This window comes from Armigeres subalbatus, chromosome 3, assembly GCF_024139115.2.
Source record: "Armigeres subalbatus isolate Guangzhou_Male chromosome 3, GZ_Asu_2, whole genome shotgun sequence".
NCBI lineage: Eukaryota > Metazoa > Arthropoda > Insecta > Diptera > Culicidae > Armigeres > Armigeres subalbatus.
This window is the reverse complement of record NC_085141.1, coordinates 115425660-115448711: the sequence shown is the minus strand read 5'-3', so window position 1 is coordinate 115448711 and position 23052 is coordinate 115425660. Positions and strand designations below refer to the sequence as shown.

Genomic DNA, 23052 nt, shown 5'->3' with positions numbered 1-23052 from the left:
AACCAGTGTTACGATAGACGGGGATACCTTCGAGGTGGTCGAGGAATTCGTCTACCTTGAATCCTTGCTAACGGCTGATAATAATGGTAGTCGTGAAATACGAAGGCGCATCATCTGTGGAAGTCGGGCCTACTACGGGCTCCAGAAGAAACTGCGGTCAAAAAAGATTTACCATCGCACCAAATGTGTCATGTACAAGGCGCTGATAATACTGATAGTCCTCTACGGACATGAAATATGCGCAATGCTCGAGGATGACTTGCAGCCACTCGGAATATTCGAGAGACGGGTGCTTAGGACCATCTTTGGCGATGTGCAAGAAGACGGTGTGTGGATAGAGTTGGTATTTTTGGCCTTCTTTTTTTCCGGTCTACGACATGGATGCAACAGCTGATGGAGCACCTTACGATGAATTTGAAGACGCATTTATTTTGTTTTAGTTAGACCATTCTTTATTTTTTCTTTTTTTTTTAATCTAGTGAATATATCGAATCAGTTTGTGTAATGTTTGTTAAAAGATATGGGGTTTTTATACCTTTTTCAGTGCAGCACTTCGCTATCTTGTAGCAGCTTTTCCCCACCCCTATTTTATTAAGACAATTTCTGTCAAATGGAATTTAATAAACAAAATAAATAATATATTTTATAATATCGCAATGCGAATTTTCATTTTCTAAATATGTAGTATTTTTTCAACTTTTCAAAGTTTTTCAATCGGGATCGATTGTAAATGTATAAGCTTTGTGAGTAGAATTAATTTGATATCTATTTATTTATTTATTACCAGACTAAGGCCGGAGTCTTCTCCATTCAGCTCGGTCCATGGCTGCACTTCGCCAACCACGCAGTCTGCGGAGGGTCCGCAAATCGGTTCTTCAACTATAGCATCATCAACGCGCACAGCCGACGTGCAACGTGCAACGTGCACACTCGACGACGAGAAAGAAGCATTCTATGCACAGCTGGAGCAGACATACGATGGATGCCCACTGCGGGACGTCAAAATCGTCATCGGTGACATGAACGCACAGGTACGAAGTGAGGAAATGCATAACGTATCGAACGACAACGGCCAACGATGCATAAACTTCGCAGCATCCCGCGGAATGGTAGTCCGAAGCACTTTCTCCCCCCGCAAGAATATCCACAAGGCCACATGGAAATCACATAATCAAGTAACGGAAAACCAAATCGACCACGTTCTAATCGACGGTGAATACTTCTCCGACATCACGAACGTCCGCACTTACCGCAGTGCGAGTATTGAATCCGACCACTACCTCGTTGCAGTATGCCTGCGCTCAAAACTCTCGACGGTGTACAACACGCGTCGAAGTCGTCCGCAGCGGCTAAACATTGGGCGGTTACAAGACGGTAGACTAGCCCAAGACTACGCGCAGCAGCTGGAAGTGGCACTCCCAACGGAAGAGCAGCTAGGCGCAGCATCTCTTGAAGATGGCTGGTACGGTGGCTCCGGATCAGAGAAACGACTGGTATGCAGGCTTGTAAAATGTCATCTAATTTGTTCATAACTTTCTTTAGAAACCAAATTTATTGCATAATTTTAGATGTACTCATAACGCTTGAGTAGGGCTATAATTTTGTCCAAGGGTACATTGCTCTAAATATAACATCTTAGGCTGGAGAGTGAAAACTCTCCAAAATGTCACGTGTCATTTGACATAATGTCATTTGAATGACATTTTGCCTCCCACGCCCCAGATTACATATTTACAGCAATGTCTTGTTAGACAAAGTTGTTGGCACATTTATGCGCTATAAGTTCGTCATACATCATGAATTGATAGCTACCTTCTGGAAAAAGATCTGAATGCATCATGGGCGAGATTGCTGCAACACCGTACGAGGGCGAACGAGGCACGATACAAACGGGCGCGGAACAGACAAAACTCGATTTTCGGAGGAAAAAGCGCCAGCAGGAAGACGGAGGAACTGTACCGCGCTAATAACACACGAAAGTTCTATGAGAAGTTAAACCGTTCACGTAAGGGTCACGTGCCACAGCCAGATATGTGTAAGGACATAAACAGGAACCTTCTTACAAACAAGCGGAAGGTGATCCATAGGTGGCGGAAGCACTACGAAGAGCTCTGAATGGCGATATGGCAGACAACGGTGGCGGTATGGTAATGAACCTAGGAGCACGCGTGCAGGACATGCGGCTCCGAATCTCCAGGAAATCCAGGAGGAGATCGGCCGGCTGAAAAACAGCAAAGCCCCTGGAGTTGACCAACCACCAGGAGAGCTGTTTAAACATGGTGGTGAGGCACTGGCTAGAGCGCTGCACTGGGTGATTACCAAGGTTTGGGAGGCTGAGGTTCTGCCGCAGGAGTGGATGGAAGGTGTCGTGTGTCCCACAAAAAGGGCGGTAAGCTGGATTGAAGCAACTACCGCGCAATCACATTGCTGAACGCCGCCTACAAGGTACTCTCCCAAGTTTTATGCCGCCAACTAATTGCAAGAGACTTCGTGGGGCAGTACCAGGCAGGTTTTAGGGGTGAACGCTCTACCACAGACCAGGTGTTCGCCGTACGTCAGTTATTGCAAAAATTCCGCGAATACGACGTGCCCACACATCATCTATTTATCGACTTCAAAACCGCATATGATACATTCGATCGGGACCAGCTATGGCAGCTAATGCACGAAATCGGATTTCCGGATAAACTGATACGGTTGATCAAGGCGACGATGGATCGGGTGATGTGCGTAGTTCGAGTTTCAGGGGCATTCTCGAGTCCCTTCGAAACGCGCAGAGGGTTACGGCAAGGCGATGGTCTTTCGTGTCTGCTATTCAACATCGCTTTGGAAGGAGTAATACGAAGGGCAGGGATTGACACGAGTGGTACGATTTTCACGAAGTCCGTCCAGTTATTTGGTTTCGCCGACGACATTGATATCATGGCATGTAACTTTGGGAGGATGGAGGAAGCCTACATCAGACTGAAAAGCGAAGCTAAATGGATTGGACTAGTGATCAACACATCGAAGACGAAGTACATAATACAACTTTTTACGAAGTACATGATAGGAAGAGGCTCAAGAGAGGTCAATGTAAGCCACCCACCACGAGTTTCATTAAGTCAGTTTGGTACGGAGGCTAATTCTATTCCATCGGAGCGTTTTGCGGAGTCCAAAATACGTACGATTTCCTGCCATGATGCTTCTCCAAATTTCTCTGCTGGTATCGTTATCGGCGCCAGTGATAGAAACTCGTGGTGGGTGGCTGACATTGACCTCTATTGAGCTTCTTCCTATCATGTACTTCGTAAAAGGTTGTAGTAAATCAAGAAATTATTACAATCCTGGCCCATCGAATGTCAATAATGATAAAATTCAAATTTATATTCCGATTTGAAATAGTCTACAAATGTTTGGATCACACTTGTATTTAATTAGTTCATTCGACGTTTTGTCCTTTTGATTGTTCGTCCCACAGCCCTTCATCCACTGTGCTCGTTGTGGAGGGCAGTAATCAATACACTTGATTTACTGATCGCCATGCATATTATGTACAAGACGAAGTTTTGAAATAACAAAATTAAACAATTATCAAAACTTTGATTAAAATTGCCGTCATTACGCATTTTTGTCCGAGGTACCCCCTGAACCCGGCTAAGGTACCCCAGAGGTACATGCAGCCCAGGTTGAGAACCGCTGAAATACACGACCTTCAATTGGACGTAGAATTACGTAGGATAATGCGATAGTCGGTAGAGAAAAAGATTGATGAAAAGAAGCAAAAAAAGATGGGAAAGAATTTAGTGGAAGTGTTGAAAGAGGGGGAAGGAAAACAGAGAGGAAATTAATACTAAGTACTGCGAAATGGTGTCAGCCACGAAATGTGTTACTTTTAACTAATGTTAAAATTAAACTAACCACGGAATGGCTTACCTCTAAATGTCGTAAAACCATGTGAACCTTGTTACTGAATCCAAATATATCTTCTCTCCACAGATGAGGGAAAATCCAAACCCAGTAGCACCCAGCAAGTCGACGCTACCCGATCAGCGTTCCTCACCGGCCAATCGGAAGAACGGGTTCAAGCGCTGAGTGTCATCATGCTGCATCTTTGCTCCGGACTGCAGCACGCCCAGGGTAATCTGAACCAATGAGATTAGCGATTGCTTCGTCAACTCTCGCTAGGATCTCTGCTAGAACCATCCGCGCTGATCGGGCTTCTACCGGAGGATTTTTTGATGGAGGAGTACGAAGCAGACCAGCTACTACGATTCGGAAGAAGTCCTTCCCCTTGCGGTGGTAGTAATAGTAGCACTGTCGGAGGGCGGAAAAGTCCATTCCGTTCCAGGAGGCTCACGTCTTGTCGGAAGCGGGCTATCGGACTTTTCCAGCGCTCTGCTAGTGTTAGTAGTGGTAGCGCCAGTAGTGCCAAGAACAACACCAACCGATGGCTTACCCCTACCTACAAGGACACTTGAATCGACGGAGGACATAGTGATCACATTTGACCCATAACAGACTGATTGTTGACGATCACACGCATCACACAACATTATTCTACTTAGCACAATACACAATAGCCATTAGCATGCTATAGCTGCAAGATACCACAGTTAGTTATTGTAAACCTAGTGTCAACACCAAGCAAGTATTTTAGTAGAGCTCAGCTGACAAAACCCCATTTTAAGAAAACAACCATCAATTGTAGAATTAAAGCCCAACCCGTTTGAATCGTAGGTTTTTACCACCTAGCTTAGCGTAGATCAAAGAATGTTTTAGCTGGTATCAAGGTTTGCACACATTTCGGCTACATCGAATTAAATATCAATCCATACCGTAACGCAGGTAAACCGTGCTCCCTCAAAGCCCCCCGACAAAAACCGTATCAATAGTACTAGCCGCACCATGACCAGTCATAAAACTACAACCGCCGTGTGATCCTAATGTTAGATTGTATACCGAACCGAGTCCTTTGTTGCCACTGTGTCGTCGTCTGTTGTAGCTGCCATCGACTCTCTCTTTCTATCTACTCAAATCTTCATTCTCAAACCTCAGGTTCCAACGCATCGCCGTGGGAAAAGGAACTGTATGGCCGGATAAGCGCGGGACTTCCCTGGGAGTCGTTTTTCTAGCAGAACGGTTATCAGTTACTAGGGACAACAGTGAAAGACAAAACGGTATTGACTAAACAACTACCTATTTATCGTGTAACTTACAACAAACTCTCCATCTGTGTGATTTTCTAAAGTTTTAAGGGCTGATTTTAAAGTAGCAAGAAATAACGTAGTAGAGTTATTTATATTGTAATTTTAAGATTCTGTTAGATGCTGTAACACTAAAAAGGCACTGCTTGGGTTGTGTTGATTGAATTTTGGACTGCTTAAATAGTGAGTATCAAGGAAGGGTGGTTCTCAACCTTTAGATTTTTTATCAAATAATTTAAAATATAAAAAATAACATTATTTATCTGTAGGGTAAGCGGTCACAGGATAGTAAAAACTATTTACAAACAATTATAATTAGAAACAAAAACAGCGTTCTTTATGTGACTTACTTTTATACGTGTTTTCTGTAAATGTTGAAAAAAAGAAATTTTGATTTTTTTTAAATTATGTCTTATGTAGACCTCATCCGATTTATCATCAAACCTTGTTAAAGTATAATAGTTTTTATATACTGCCGTGCTAAGCATAGTTGTCCCATGTCGTTTATTATGATGTTCTTCACGCTGTGCTGGCGGTGACGCACTTGACTTATTAGCAATCAATTCAAGTTTTTAAATCCATTGATGGATTCTTTTGTTGGTCGCCAGGGCTGCACAAGGGGCCATCGACTAAAAATGACATGGGACAACTATGCTTGCGACGCCAGAATAGTCATAAGCCGACCAAATTGCAAGGCTTTTTTTGAAATTTCATCAATTCCATCGGACTCATGAGAGTTATTTTTTTAAAAATAAAATCAAGGTTTTGAAATTAGTATTTTGGCTATTATTTTGGATCCCACAGTAAGATTTGGCCAATAGAAAACAGTGGGATATGATTCTCCGGCTAAGGTTAGGTGCCCGAAAAATGAGTGATTTGCACACTCACACAAACGCACAGACATCACCTCAATTCGTCGAAGTCAGTCAATTGGTATACTCAAGCTGAACAAAACTGACATGGGACGCTTATGCGAATAGGAGCATATAAGACTATGGGTTTCCGAGCCTCCTTCACAGGGGTGTGTGTCGCCGCCGGCAGTTTTTAGCAACACGCCACCGTTTCACGCCGCTGATCTATGATTTTCCACGCCGATTAAAATTTGTCAGCAGCCCGTCGAATTTCCCGATTGATATCCCCAAAACAGCAACCCGAGTAGCACGCATGTTACACATAGATCACAGTAACTTATATATGACCAGATTCAGTCACAATTGAGTTGCTGCAACCAGATTTGCATGACTTGTGCTGCTTGGGAAGTTGTCACTTCGGAGAATTTTTCGTGAATGTAATTCTTTCCAAATTCCCGTTGAAATTTCAAAAACTTTCCGTAAAAGTTAAGTCGAAGAATATTCCAATGAAATCCACATAATTTTTTTTTTCAAAATTCTAAAAATATTCCCGCTAAAATCCCGAATAAATTTCGGTAAAAAATTGGAAGAATTCTTGGTGGAAATTCTGGAAGTGCACATTCCGGAAATGTTTTCGAGTTAATTCCGAAGAATTTTCCACGAAAATTAAAAAAATCGAATCGCTCCTTATGGAAACTGCAAAGAATTTCGTATGAAATTTTCGTAGAATTTTCCGCAGACATTATCGAGTATTTCCATTGAAATCTAAAGAACTTCTCGACGAAATAAAATTCTTGAATGGAAAAGGGCCGTTTGGCCGAAAGTAATTTGGCTGAATATGTGATTTAGGCCGAAAGTTCATTGGCCGAAATTTCATTTGGTTTAAGGTGAAGGTGGGTTGAGTACCAAAACAAAGATTTGAAAGTGTTGGTACAATAAAAACTGTCATATACTGTAGTAGTATTAGTTTCGTATTTATAAAAAACAAAGAATATTAGTAGGGTGGTTCAAAAAACGACCCAGCTCCAAAACGCTCAATCGATTCCGTCTCATGCTCCGAGTGCCCTCCAAAAGCCGATTTGAACAAAAACTGATTGAGCACAAGCCGGTTTTAGTTTGTATGAAAGCTAGTATGGGAAACTAAACCTTTCATTACACTGGCTACAGTTCCTCTCCTCCAAACGCTGGCGGAAAGAGAACCCACATATCTGAATGAAAACCGCACCTTGGGAAAGATGCATTGATTACATAACGCGAAAATAGCATTTTATACCCCGCATGTCATGTCATACTTTTTGTATGTAGTATCTGCTCCTGGTGCGATAGATATCACAGACAAATTCTGGCTATTTTGTTGAATTACACGTTTCACTGATGCCTTCTGAGAAGCCTAATTATCATGCTAAGGATTCGCAACCTCGATTAGAATCGACTCCCAACTATCGGAACGACAATTCAATATGCATTGTCTATATGGAATTAAGGTGATTATACAATCAAGCCATGTGGTGAATTTCAAATTCACCACACGGTTTTCTACTCCTATTATCAAAGTTCAAATCTAGCATAATAATGTTCGTACAATGCTGGAATTAAAGTCGATTGTTTAGCATGAGTTTAGCAAACGATATACGAAAATTTCATCCCCATGGGCGTTGTGGTTCTCTCAATTCGTGCTCTTGAAAAATCACTAGGAAAAGCACGTGGTTTCCAAGATGGCCGATTTGTGGCTTTGTTGTATAACCACCTTAAAGCTCTTGAATATTTCATCCAGTCATATGGTCTCCCCCCCCGCCAGGGCCCAATGACGAAACAACAAAATTCAACCTCGCCATATCAACTCTCATACAAACCTGAAACGACCTGTGCACGGTAAGCTCCTATTCAAACCAGCCCAAACCATCGGAAGACACCCAGAATATGAAATATATTCGACTGAGCGTGCGGAGCAAAATATTTTTTGAGCCACCCTACATATTAGTTTGCTGCTGCCGGTCCCGGTGTTTACATTCGCTCCGCGATCCGTTTTTAGTGTTTTTTTTTCGGTCAAAAATAGCAGTTTTTATTAAGTTTTCGCTTCAAACAAGTGAGTGATTTCAAAAAGTGATGTTTAATTGGCATTCCATCAACATTTCGGGCTGCTCATGTGCGGAGAAGTGTGTGAAAATTTGATTTTTTCAATGCCCTTTGAGAAGAAGTGAAGTGCAGTGATAAGCCCACCAAATCGCAAACGGCTATTAAATTGGCACGAAACAGCTGATTTATGCTAAAATTCATGCCGAATTACATTGGACTCTTTGAAGAAACATGTTCATTATCACGGGAAGTGGATAAATATGCTGTGAACAGGTTAGTAATTTAAATATCAAACTTTTGTTCGGTGCTGTTCGATGCATTCGAATGTTGGTGGGAGAGGAGTGCGGGAGGTGTGGGGTTGACCCGTGGTATGTCCGGTGCCATATTGACTGCCATCATGGTACTCTTCCAACTATGTCCTTAAATGGCATACGGCCGAAAAAGTCATTTGTCCTATCATTTTCATCGATTCCTCCTGAAGTGCTATTTTGACCTCTCTCCTTTATTTTTCTTTTTGAACTTTATCTACAATGCACGATAAAAAAAAGAATAATCACCGCTAGAATTAAGTTCAACATAATGAGGGTAAAATTGCAATATGTACTAGACCAGCTATGGCAGCTAATTGTATCTGGTTGGTTCAAGTTGGTATTTTAGTTTTAAATCTCAGGGTACATTTAATACACATCTTCGGTTTAGTTTTTAGTTTTGTTACTACAGTAATATGCAATACATATACGTAGACATAAAGATTGAGAATCATGACTTCCTCACTCAAGCGAATAAATGTTTCAAATTATATACATAGAAATTCGAGGACAAATCTAAATTTTTAAAATCTCCAAGAAAAAGCAGTGTTACTATCGGACTAAGAGCGTCTTTGTGACATTATGATGGTCAAACGAGCACATTTGAAATTGCATTCTATTTTAATGACTTCACATGCTATCGTAACGAACGGAATCAATTTCAATGCACGACGTTGAACAGTGAATTGTACTTAAGAAAAACAAGCAGAGTGAAAATCAGAATAAATACACACAAAAAAGTTCCACTTCTGGAAGACCAACCATAAATTGGAGAAAAAAAAGTTGGTGCGCGGGATATCGTTTTGCCCTATCAGATATGTAGTACGATGCTAGTCAATATACACAAAAACATCATTCGAATTGATAGGCTTAGTATTATACAGTTATACATTGATATACTACAATGACCCCCCACCGAGGGGATCACTTTATATAGATACAGAAAAAAATAAACGTTGGTGGCAAAAAGTATTACTGAGCACAATACAATTTTACGAAAACAAATTGAGTCTTTTGCATTTCAGTAGAAAACGAAAGAAATTTTTTTCTTTTCTCATTATCGGTTGTAAAAATCAACCCCACTCCAATCCAAGTTTAACTTAATCAAGTTAAGTTCCATGGGAGGAGGCTTTTGAATTATTTAATCTTTAGTCAATTTCGACTTTTCACAATGTGCTGTTCCAAAAGAAACAGGTACCTTCCCATTAAAAAGCACTCGTACTCTTTTTCTGAAGCTCCGCGCGCATTAATCGTTTTAAGAAGAAATAAAATGCTGTGTTCCATCAAATCGTGAGATCAAATCGATAACTTGTTTTGATGTTGAGGAATCGTTGATTTTGATGACTAAGGTTGATATCTATTTGGTCGTTTTAAGGGTTAAAATAACAAAAACCACAACAGAAAAACCTTGCTGTGACATCAAATTGAAAACTATTTCTGCTGTCGAAGTCGCAAGGCAATCAGGGGAGAATATTGAAAACTTCCAATGTCTTGGTAGTCAAATGGCGTTAGATGGCGGTACCATGATCGACATAGGCGCACGAATCAAGTAAGGATTCGAAAAAAAAAACTCTAACGTGAAACCTGTGCTGTTCTACGCTAGCGAAACATTGTGTGTATCAGTGGAGAACACTCAGGTGCGAGGTGCTCATCAACAGATGCCTGCGGTGCATAATTTGTGTCTGGTGGCCTCACAACTGGATCTCAAACTGACGAGCTTCATCGTCATTGCCACCAGAAGCCGATAGCAACTGAAATTCGGGAACGGAAGTAGGGCTGGGTCGGCCACGAAGGGGCGGAAAAGAAATCTGTAAATAAGCACTAGACTGGAACCCAGCTGGGCATCGCAACAGAGGGTTTTGGCGGCGTTTCAATAAAGATATAAAAGAAGTCGACCAAAATCTAACTTGGCAACAAGTCGCCCCTTTGCACCACTTGCGGTGTCTTCTTCTTCTTCTATGGCTCTACATTCCAACTGGAACTTAGCCTGCTTGTTCAACTTAGTATTTTATTAGCATTTCCTCAGTTATTAATTGAAAGCTTTTCTATGCCCGTATAATAACATGTCCATATAATTCCCTAGAGCCCTGGCGAATGCTAGAGCCTCCAAATTGTCCGGAAGTTGAGTTCAATTGATCTACCACGTCAACTACGACTGACATCAAACCGATAGCAACCCAGCGTGTCCATATAAGTCCCTAGAGTCCTTGTGAATGCTCCACCATTCAAATAAGTCCAATGCAGATGTTCTAGGGTCTCCAAATTGTCCGGAAGTTGAGTTCAATTGTGTAGTGTTTACCCCTGAATACGTCTCTGTGAGAGATCGGGAGAGGAAATCCTGAGTGGGCATCTGGACCCACGGGGACGGGAGAAGGTAGGTGGTAGAGAAGAGGAACGGTGGTGGTTCTGTGTGTACCGGGAATAGAAGTGAGAATAAAGATCAGAAAATACAGAAAAGTCCGAGTGTTTCAATTCTACAAAATTGGCGACGAGGATAGGATAACATTTTTTTTAGATATTATGGAGTGTTAGCCCATAATAGGAAAGCTCCAAGAAAAACAAAGATGTGTAAAACAATAAGCATAATATCGTGTTGTGCTTTTCTCTTATCTCGACATTATAGATGGAAGAGAGTCGTCCAATACCTCAATTTAGATGCGATGACATAGATAAAAGCAAACTACACAAAGAGTGGAGAATTTGGAAAGGGGCGCTAGAATGCTTCTTTGACGCATATGATGTGGTGGATCAGAAGAAGAAAAGGGGCTAAGCTTTTGCACTTGGGTGGACCTCAGCTGCAGTGGCGTAGCCAGAAAATTGGTCTGGGGGGGGGGTTTTCTGAACATTTTTTTCTTCGAAAAAAAAAAATTTCTTCCAAAAATTTTGTCTTTGGGGGGGGTTTTGTACCCAAAACCACCCCCTTGGCTACGCCACTGCTCAGCTGCAACGCGTGTTCCAGAACCTTCCAGATCGTGAGAAGTTTCCACTAGTGTCCACGGAAAAGCAGTGGTATGACGTCGCGATAAATGCGTTGGATGGATTCTTCCAACCCTGTAAACAAGACTGCCTTGAGAGACACAGATTGAGAAACATGAAACAAAAGGAAGGGGAAAGGTAACAATTAGATTTATCTTTTTCTTGATTGTTAGATGATCACTGATTAGGTTACAAAATTTAGGTTCGCTGACTTTATACTTCGTCTTCGCCAGCAAGCTTCCGATTGTGGTTTCGACAAATATTCAGATGAAATCCGAGATGTCCTAACAGAAATTTTTATTACTGACGTCATTATAGAAGGTTGTTTGTCAACTGAACTTCGACGACGTATTCTTCAGCAGGATCGCACGTTAGTTGAAATCGAATCACTTGGGGCAGCCCTCGAAGGCATTGATAATCAAGTACAGGATCTGAGAGACAAGGCGAAGGAAACTAATGATCATAAGGTTCTCAAAATCAGCAGTAGACCCGTATCCACATTCAACAAGCGGAACATTCATCCCCCGAAAAAGTTCACTGGAAAAAAAGCATTTTTCATCTGATCAAAGGATCCAAGCTTGCCTTAATTGCGGGCACCGAGATCACCAGACTCTTGATAATGTATGTCCAGCCAAAGGCAAGCTTTGTTATTCCTGTAAACGAGTTGGTCACTTCGGATCGCGTTGCAGAGTGCGGAAGTTCCATGGGAAGACTTATATTCCGGATAAGGTGCGATCGATTGAACATGATGATCCTACATCGAGTTCAAAATCATTGGACGCTGCAGACGATACTGATGCAGGAAAACCTATTATGCATTTTACTCTGGGAACGAAACGAACGTTGTCGAATGTAAAATCGGTGGAGTCAAATTGGACTTGCTGATTGATTCTGGATCGGATGCAAACCTCATCACAGATGAAGCCTGGGAAACGCTGAAACGAGCTAAAGTGGTAGTTTACAGCAGCACAAAAGGAAGCTCAAGGATTCTGAAAGGATACGCCAGTGATCGTCCGCTTCCGATAATTGGGACGTTTGTTGCAAATGTGGAAGTGGGAAAACTGTCAGTACGAGCATTATTCTACGTCATCAGTGGTGGCCAACGTTGCCTTCTAGGGGATCAAACCTCTAAAGATCTAGGAATCTTGAAGGTTGGCATGGGAATCCAGAACGTAACAACTCAAATGACGCCATTCTCGAAGATTAAAGACATTCAGGTTCATATACACATGGATCCGACTGCAAAACCAATTTTTCAACCCCTTAGGAGAGTTCCTATGCCGTTGGAAGATGCTGTGAACAGAAAACTGGAACAACTGTTGGCAAGAGACATTATCGAGATCAAAGAAGGTCCGGCGACATGGGTTTCACCTTTAGTGGTGGTGGGTAAAACGACTGGTGAACCAAGAATATGCCTTGACTTACGACGTGTCAACGAAGCAGTTCTTAGAGAACGACACCCGATGCCTACCGTGGACGATTTTCTGGCTAGATTGGGGGAAGGAAAGTCGTGGAGTAAATTGGACATTAGGGAGGCGTTTTTACAAATTGAATTGGCATCTGAATCTAGGGACGTGACAACTTTCATCACCAGCAAGGGGCTTTACAGATTCAAGCGTCTTCCCTTTGGTCTTGTGACGGCACCGGAATTGTTCCAAAGAGCCATGGATCAAATCTTAGCCGGGTGTGAAGGAACGTACTGGTACTTGGGCGATGTAATTGTGGAAGGGCGTGATCGTGAAGAGCACGATAATCGTTTGAAAGAGGTATGACTGATAAACTTTGTATTATGATTGAATTTGAATGAAATAATAAATAAATGGGTTAACTGTGTATAAATTTTTCGTGTCATAGGTGCTACGGAGGTTCAAAGAGCGAAACGTTGAGTTAAATTGGGATAAATGTGTGTTTCGTGTGAATGAGGTCGAATTTCTAGGCCACCAAATAACGGAGAAGGGAATTCATCCATCTGAATCGAAATTATGCTCAATAATGTCCTTTCGGCGTCCTGAGAACGAAGCTGAAGTTCGTGGTTTCCTGGGGCTGGCGAATTATCTCAATAAGTTTATACCAATCCTGGCAACACTGGATGAATCTTTAAGACCTCCGTTGAAGAAGGGATCTCAATTCAAATGGATTTAAAATCATCAAAAATCTTTTGACGATATAAAAAAGGTATGTCAGAGGCGCAAAGGCTGTTTTTTTGGAAACGTGATCGAACTTCGGTAATGGCGGACGCTAGTCCGGTTGCATTAGGGCAATATTGATTCAAACTGATCAAGCTGGCGAAAGCCGAGTGGTTAGCTGCGCATCAAAGTCTTTGACAGATACCGAAAAGCGGTACTGTCAAACCGAAAAGGAGGCATTGGCCATTGTTTGGAGTGTTGAGCGGTTTCAAGCATATCTGTATGGAAATAAGTTCAACATTTTGACAGACTGTAAAGCTTTAGAATTTCTGTTCACCGACCGTTCAACGCCTTGCGCCAGGATCGAACGATGGGTCCTTCGTCTCAAAGCTTTCGACTATCACGTTGTTCACATTCCTGGAAATAAAAATCTGGCAGACGTCCTATCACGACTTACTTCGTTACCCGCTGTACCCTTCGATAGAAATGATGAACTTCTGATCAAGAACATCGCAGTGTGTTCTGCTACTTCTGCAGCAATCAAATGGGAAGATATAGTATTAGAATCTAGAAAAGACGCAGAAATCCAGCAAGTTTTTGAATGTTTGCAAAATGGCTCAACTCATGAACTGCCTTTACAGTTTCGTGTCATAGCAAACGAACTGTGTCGTTGTGAGGATATTCTTTTACGAACTGACAGAATCGTGATACCTCAAGCATTGCAAGAAAGAGTGCTACGAATTGCTCATGAGGGTCACATAGGAATCCAAATGATGAAATTGCATCTGCGCGGTTCAGTCTGGTGGCCAAAGATGGATGCGGCTGTAGAAATGTTCGTGAAAAGATGTCGTGGATGCATCTTGGTTTCGGCTCCTGAGCCGCCAGAACCAATGGTACGAAAGGAAATGCCTAATGGACCTTGGCAGGACATAGCCATTGATTTCCTTGGGCCTTTACCTGACGGACAAACCTTGTTGGTTGTGGTAGACTACTATAGCCGTTACATTGAAGTTTGTGACATGGACTTGACTACATCTAAAGAAACAATAAACCAATTATCAGTGATATTCAGCCGATTCGGTGTTCCGCTCTCAATACGTGCTGACAACGGACCTCAATTTAATGCAAACTGTGAAGAGTTTCGGGCATTCTGCGAAGATTTGGGAGTACATCTAATCAATACAATACCGTATTGGCCGCAACAAAACGGGGAGGTCGAGCGACAAAATCGCTCAATTTTAAAAAGATTGAAAATAGCACAACAACTTGGACAGGATTGGAGAACAGTGTTGTCACAGTTTCTTTTATCTTACCATGCAACAACTCATCCTACAACAGGTCGGGCACCTTCAGAATTGATGTTCGGCCGGAGAATCAGGACAAAACTTCCCGAAGTGCCAACAATTACACCAATTGACGAGGAACATCGAGACCACGATAAGCTTCAAAAGGAAAAGGGAAGGGAATACGCCGACGGGAAACGTAGAGCCCGTAGCAGCGAAATTGCAGTAGGAGATCGAGTTCTCGCCAAGCGTATTAAAAAAGACAATAAATTGAGTACGAATTACACACCTGATGAATTCGTCGTGACCCGGAAATCTGGAGCAGATGTCACCATCAAATCCCTTGGAAGCGGAAAAGAGTATCGCCGTAATGTGAGTCATCTGAAGAAGTTACCGGACGAGATAAACCAACCGCCGAGCTCAAATGATTCAGAAACAAGACAAATGCCAGAAACGAGTCCATCCAATAGCTGCGAAGCCGGTCCTTCTACAGATACAACATCAACTATGACGCGATCTCACGACCTAAGAAAATGTGCGAAACGTTGCCGTAATGCTCCTGTAAAGTTCAAAGATTATATATCCCACTAACAGTATTTTGAATTATTGTAAGAGGGGGGTTGTAGTGTTTACCCCTGAATACGTCTCTGTGAGAGATCGGGAGAGGAAATCCTGAGTGGGCATCTGGACCCACGGGGACGGGAGAAGGTAGGTGGTAGAGAAGAGGAACGGTGGTGGTTCTGTGTGTACCGGGAATAGAAGTGAGAATAAAGATCAGAAAATACAGAAAAGTCCGAGGGTTTCAATTCTACAAATTGGTCTACCAGGTCAACTAGGCCTGGTAGCAAACCGATAGCAACCCAGCGTATCCATATAAGCCCCAAGAGCTCATGTGAATGCACTCAAATAAGTCCAACGCAGGTGTTCTAGGGTCTTCCAGTTGTCCGAGAGTTGAGTTTATTTGATCTACTTGGTCAACTACGCCTGGCATCAAACTGATAGCAACCCAGCAACCATGCACCATATGGCTCTAAAGTGTAGCACGCACAAAATTGAGAGTGTAGCTTGTTCGAATAATGGTGGTGTTACCAATACAGTCGCGTGTTACATGCTTATTGCTATCAAATTCCGCTTTGTTTTGCGTTCGGTTTTGGTGTACCGGTGCGCGCTGGGGCTGGAGTTGGTTTGGAAAAAAATCAATATTATTAAAGTGGGAATGATATTTGCGAGTTGTTTTGATTCTATTTATTTAATGCAACTGAATAAAATTTATTTTTATGTATGTCATAAGAAAAGGATGATTAAAAAGAGTGTAAGAGACTTACTTACATTGGCGTAACTAGCCTCGATGCTTAGGGGGGGCAATAGCCCCTTCATCTATTTTCTCTATTTTGAGCTTATTTTCAAAAACTCGAACATTTTACCACCTCATTAAGTTGTCTTAGTGATAATTGTGGTATCCGGAACTACAGCAGCGGAATAATTTCGCGACGAAACTCAGCGCAGATCCTTCTGCTTCAAAACTAGCTAACAAACTGAAGATCGGGATTCTGTCGCGACGCAAATCAACAAAGCCGATTGCATTCGAACAGGGGTCTGCCAAGCGGCCATGTTTCTGATGCCAGCATCAAAATCATCGATTAATTTAATACGAAGTCGTAATCATAATCGTTGAAACCTGCCATTGAAAATATATTTTAAATATCACAATAATTTGGCGAAGTAGAGCTCTTTGAGCCGATTGAAATATGAAAATTTATTAAAGACATCAATATTCTTGTTGAAATACACCCCGCATTCATATCGCACAAGTTCTTGAAAAATGATGAAAAATAATTTCGTCTATTTGTAAAAAATCACTTCGGAATAGTGGATTGTTTACAAAATAGAATTGTCAGTGGGAAACCCAATAACAATAGAACAATGGGAAACTCAAAGATGTTGGCTATTGTCAAACTTAGAGCGTAGGATTGGGGTTGCCAGATACCTGCATTCGAAGCTCTCGTTGGCATTTGGCACTGTCTTTTTCTCTCCTGTGCGTTTCATCATGACTTCTCTCGGGGTGCTTCACGATTAATGTCAGAGCTTTTCTTTTCTATTTCACGCGTGCTGCCATTTTTACAGATTGTGAAGCTTGACAAATACTCTACACGTCTAACAGAAAACATTTTTTATAGCCTTAAACTAAACAGCACAAGTGTGACTAGCAGAATTATTAAATTTATGTTTCTTATACTCTCATATCCTACAATAATATGATAAATCCGGGCCACCTAAGGAAATTGCGGATCAATCACTCTCATCCAAATTCTCTTTTCTCAAGTACGTGCTTTCTGTTATAGCCCACAGTATCGAAGAGTGTTTGTTCAGCTGCCGATGATTGCTAAAACGACACAAATTGATGTCGTATCGCTTTTGCAGTAGTGTAGTAGCGCTCGGGATTCCTCCAAGAATACCAAAGAGAACCTCCAGGGATTCTGAAGGCAATCCACCAGGGATTCCAACAGGAATGTGCCAGGGATTCCAAATCCTGCCGGGATGTCAACGGGAATCTTCCAGGGGTTCCGACAGGAATTTTCCAGAGACTCCGACGGAAATGTTCCAGGGATTCCAATGAGAATCTTCTAGATATCTTCCATTCTCCAGGAATACCGACGAGAATATTCCAGGAATTTGAACGGGAATGTTCCAGGTATTCGGACGGGAATGTTCCAAAGAATCCGACAGAAATATTTCATGGATTCCAATGAGAATCTTCTGGAGATTCCGAATGGAATCCTCCAGAAATTCTGACGGAAATATTCCAGGAACTCCGGTGGGAATGTTCCAGGAATGTGCCAGAGATTTCGTCGAAAAACCTTCAGGAATTCCAACGAGAATGTTCCAGGGATTTCGTAGGCAATATTCCAGGGATGTAGAAGCAAATTGTCGAAGGATTCTGAAGCAATCTGTCGAGGGATCCCGATGCAAATAGTCGAGGGACTCCGAATTAATCCTCCAAGGATTCCGTGAAGAGTCCTCCAAAGGTGATTCTCAGGAGATGTTGAAACAAATCGTCTAGGGGAGTCCAAACTAAATATTCAAGGAATTCCGAAGCAAACCGTCGAAGTATTCTGAAACAAATCGTCAAGGGATTCCTAGCGAATCTCCGAATGATTCCGGAACAAATCTTCGAACGACTCCGGATGAATTTCGAAGAAAATCAACGCAAGGTTCTGAAGAAAATCCTCTATGGGTTATGCAGGGTATCTTCCACATTTTCCCGATGGTATCCCTCAACGACACCAAAAGGAATCCAGTGTGAATTCTTTTAGATTCCGGTTGGAATACTTCGATGTTTCTGAAAGGAATTCTGTAGAGATTCCAATGAAAATTCTTCTCGGATTCTAATGGGAATTCCTCTCGGATTCTGATGAGAATCATTCTTGAACGCTGATGGAAATTGTGCAGATTATCATGCTGCTAAGCAAGAGCACAGACAAACAGACATAACACTCGTCAAATTTCCATCGTTCAATGATTTACTGATCGATTCAATTAATCATTAGTTGGCCAATCAATCACTCGTGGCGCTCGCATCGGATTTACTCGAGTCTGACGTTTGCTCACTACCGCCATCTGGTTCGTGATTTGCCTAACTAACTGATATCAACAGATGTCGTTAGTGTTTGATTGACGATGAATTTGATGAGTGAATGTTAAATGTGTTATGTCTGTTTGTCTGTGGCAAGAGGAAGTCTGTTGATAAATTGTCACACCAGTCCGTAAAGGTTGACTAAATGTGTATGACTCCCGGCAAAATACCACGATTGCTTTGATTGATATTTTGGTGACGCTCCTTGTTGTTCATATCAAGCTTACTTCGATGCTTTCAAATCAATCAGATATTGCCTTTTCATAATTAATACCTGCCCTCGTAATCTTCCTCGTATACAAATCAACGTGTGTGGACAACAAGTTCCATGGTCGACCGATGTTCTGTACCTCGGCTTGACGTTAGACCAAAAGCTAAGATTCGCCACCCATATCAAGAACGCCCTTAGCAAAAGTGATAAATTAGCCAAAACACTTTATTAACTCCTCAACCGGAGGTCGCATCTGGATAAAAAATCAAAGCTGTTACTGTACAAAACGGTTTTTAAACCAACGATGGTCTACGCTTTTCCTGCTTGGTATGACTGTGCTGCTTCTGCTTCACAGAAATTTTTGGAAAAATCAAATAGCAAGTAGCATTCTGAAGAATTGAGCAAATAAGTTGAACATTCTTAAGTTGGTCGGGGTTCAGCCAAATCACACCAAGGTTTTGTGCAAAACACCTCCTCCCCCCAGAGACAAAATTTTTCGAAGAAACAGGCAAACCTGTCAAAATCCTTAGTGAAAAAATTGGGTGTCGGTGCCGTTGATGCTGTTAAATACATCTCTGCTGCCAGGTGACCCCTAATAACAAATTTCGATAGATGAGGCGATGTTTTATAGCCTATTCAGATATCCTAAAGCCCCAAACACAATGTCAGCGGAACGGCAACGGCAAATTTGACAGTTAGCCCATATATTTTCTGTCAAATTTGCCGTTTCCGTTCCGCTAACATTGTGTTTGGGGCTTAATAAATATCGTGATAGATATAAAAACCCAGATTAATCCACCTAGCGGTGATGGAGCCTTTCTCGTTTGTTATAAAACTAGTATTTTGGCCATAACTTCTGAGCCCATAGTCCGATTTGGCGAATATACAATACGAAACATTGGGACAGGATTCCGCATCAAATGCAATATGTTACAAGCAAAGTACCTAAGGATAAGGATAAGTGCCTAAAAAATGAGTGAGAATATTTTGCACACACACGAACATATAGCCGTATTGCCATAGTGGAGCGAACATATAGCCACAGACAAACAGACGTAACACTTCCCATTTCAACATCGTTCACGTGTTCAACGGTTGATTTGAAATACATCTGTGCTACGCGATTGTGCCAAGAGAGGCGCTAGTGTTTAATCGCTTTGACATTTGATTAGTGTATATGCTGCTGAATGTTTTCTGTGTTGATGACGATGATGATGATGATTGATATAGATGTATGCGTTGAGAGCAAACGTCAAATGGCCGACTCTGTTTCTCGCGATTCTGATAACAGATGGCAGTAGTGTTTTCTGAAAAGCGACTGACGAACAGTTTGTATGAAGAGTTATGTCTGTTTGTCTACTTTGTATACGAGAAAGGCAAAAATGAATTTAGAACAGCAGGGAAAAAGAATGTTCCAGATTCATATCCAAAATGCTAGGGGCGAACAATTTGAATCATTGCTGATTTTGCTCTTAGATTTGAGCTGTTTTTTCATTCCTTTAATGAATATCTTTGAAAAGTAATATTTGATAAAACTGGAAAACTTTTGAAACCATTTTTTTGGAAATGATTCATTTATAACACATTCTACTTTCTATTTAATTTGTTTGTGAATGCCAAGAATCACGTTTCATTCATAACAAAATGCTATCAAAATAATCGTCACAATAATATTGTCGCCCAATGCTAAAATCACGGTGTGGCAACCAGATGGCGGTAATGTCAGCCTACTGTAATCTGCCGTATTTCAACGGTAGGGAAGGAACCGAAGCGACAATCTTTATCTAGTAACTAAAATATCTTTTCCTGCCGATGTCTGCATTTTGGCACAACTCGTGATTCATGCGTCTGCGCCATTCACTAATTTTCATCACGCAGCCGATTATTTTCCGCTCAAACACTCCGAGAAATCGATAGACTGCATCCTTCAACGTCCATGCTTCATAGACGTACAGGGTGACTGGACGAAGCAATGATATGTTAGTAAAAGCTACCTTATACCTCGGGAAAATTTTCCGCCGGATTTTGATCCCGGTGCATTTTAAATGGGACCGGGATTTTGATTTTCCGTGCCTAAATCCTGAAAACATCGCATATGCAAAAATACATGGGGAATAAATCCGCGAACCAAATTCCCGAGGTGTAACGTAGCCTTTAAGGTGAGGTAAGCTATCAGTACACTGTTTGTCATAATGACAGCCTGATATCCATGTCGATTTCTGGTCAGTCTGATAGATATCCGGATAAACTTGACAAATTTTTGCCATTATGACAAACAGTGGACTGTGGGCTGTAGCCTTAAGTCCACGTAGCGTATTTTTAACGCTGAAAAAACGCAGGTGTGCATCGGTGCGGTGAAGCTGCGTTACCGCTTTTTCCCGATGCACACATGCGTCCTTTTAACGCCTTGTGCACGCAGCGTTGAAAATACGCTACGTGGGCATCGGACTTAACGAGGACTAAATACGATGAATCCTCAATTACCACAGCTTACTGCCCTAGCTCGAAAAATGAATTGAGCTAGGGCTCGGTTTGGTCGCTCTTACACCGTATTACAATACGTCAAAGTGATCTACCAAGTGTTACGGGCGACAATCACCAATCGTCTTCTAGGGTTTCGAAATATTATGCATCTCGAGATAAAATAGAATACTGCGGCTTCCTGCTGGTTGCTTCTCAGGTAATCGCAACGGTCACTAAACACAACAGTGTCAATGAAAGTCTCACCCACCGTATGCACTTGCCATGATAGACACTCTCCATGTACTCAGTGACTCCGGTTGCCTATCACTAATGCAATCGAACACTGCTGTCATTTTGCGAAAAGCACGTGGTTTTGTTTTGAGCGGGAAATTTCTGCCTATCTTTTAACACTGCGGCTATCTTGACGTTTACCTTCGCAGTCGAGCCTGCGAGTGTATGACCGCCGCAACATTCTAGAAAAAGATAAGCGCGACAATATCATATTACCAAACAAAACTACACAGCAAATAATTTTGAAAATTCAACGACGTGTAAAATTGAAGCTTATCCCATCCAGAGTCTATTATATATAGAGTTACGCAAAGAGTGAAGCCAAATCTACCTATTGAACTGTCAAACCGTCTACCTATCGAGCAAAGTAAACAAATGATTGTTGGTACGGCGGAAGTATTGTTATCGCCTGATGATTATTATGGCGAATTAAAACTCATGAATTGAAATGTATTAGATTTGTTCTAGAAACAGCTTCAAAAACTTCAATACACTCCCCAATAAAGTTGCAACAAGAAACTCACGTGTTTGCACTCTGTATGTGACTTTGGTTATCGAATTAAAAAGCTTTAGAAGTGATCACTCCCGTGAAGTCACTTGAAGGGTTGAACAAAAATGAAAGTTTTCAACATAATAACAAGAGCATCATTCAGAATAAGAGTAAGAAGATCCTCTTTGCACAACTCTATATAATAGACTCTGATTCCATCAAACGAATTTGATTGAATTTTACAAGCAAGCACCGTTTAAATTTATTTCGATTTAAAAGAATAGTGAGATCGATTGAATGTTACATTCATTTCCATAATCCAAATCTATATATATAAAAATCAATCTATGTATGTATGTTCGCTAACTACTTCTGAACCACTTGGCCGATGTCAACCAAATTTGGTACAGACATTCTCTATCCCCAGGGGAAGTTAACAAAGGGGCGGGGAAAATGGGGAGGGGTTTTGTTTAGAAAACGAACAATTCTGTGTAACTTAGAACTCCCAGGACCGATTTCAACCGAATTTGGTACAGACATTCTCTATCCTCAGAGGAAGTTAACAAAGGGGTGGGATGGTCATGTAGAAAAGGGGAGGGTGGTGGGAGGTTTTGTTCAGAAAACGAACAATTCTGTGTAACTTTCAACTCCCAGGACCGATTTCAACCAAATTTGGTACAGACATTCTCTATCCTCAGAGGAAGTTAACAAAGGGGTGGGATGGTCATGTAGAAAGGGGAGGGGTGGTGGGAGGGTTTTGTTCAGAAAACGAACAATTCTGTGTAACTTTCAACTCCCAGGACCGATTTCAACCAAATTTTGTACACATATTCACTACGAGGAGGTAATCATATGGGAGGGATTTGGGAAAGGGGAGGGGTCTGGAGGAGGGGTTTTGTTTAGAAAACGGGCAATTCAAAGTAAATCATGAACCCCTGTACCGATTTCAACCAAATTTGGTACACACATTCTACATCATAAGGAAAAGATAACAAAGGGGATGGGATGGTCATTGGAAAAAGGGGAGGGTATAGGGGAGGTGTTGTCTTTGGAAAACGAGCAACTCAGTGTAACTCCCAACCCCAGGACCGATTTCAATCAAATTTTGTACACATATTCACTATGAGGAGCCGATCGTACGGGAGGAAATTTGGATA

The 23052-nt window shown here is 41.7% G+C and overlaps 1 protein-coding gene across 7 annotated transcripts in view; it reads left to right on the top strand.

Moving 5' to 3' along the window:
• The window catches only part of LOC134219966 (PDZ domain-containing protein 8), a 74964-nt gene extending 69373 nt beyond the window's left edge, over positions 1 to 5591 (top strand). For all 7 annotated transcript variants that reach the window (XM_062698879.1, XM_062698877.1, XM_062698876.1 and 4 more), the window contains exon 9: positions 3979 to 5591. In XM_062698879.1, the coding sequence (XP_062554863.1) occupies positions 3979 to 4136 (158 nt within the window). In that variant the 3' untranslated portion in view covers positions 4137 to 5591. The remainder of the gene's footprint in view (positions 1 to 3978) is intronic.
• Positions 5592 to 23052: the final 17461 nt, after the last annotated feature.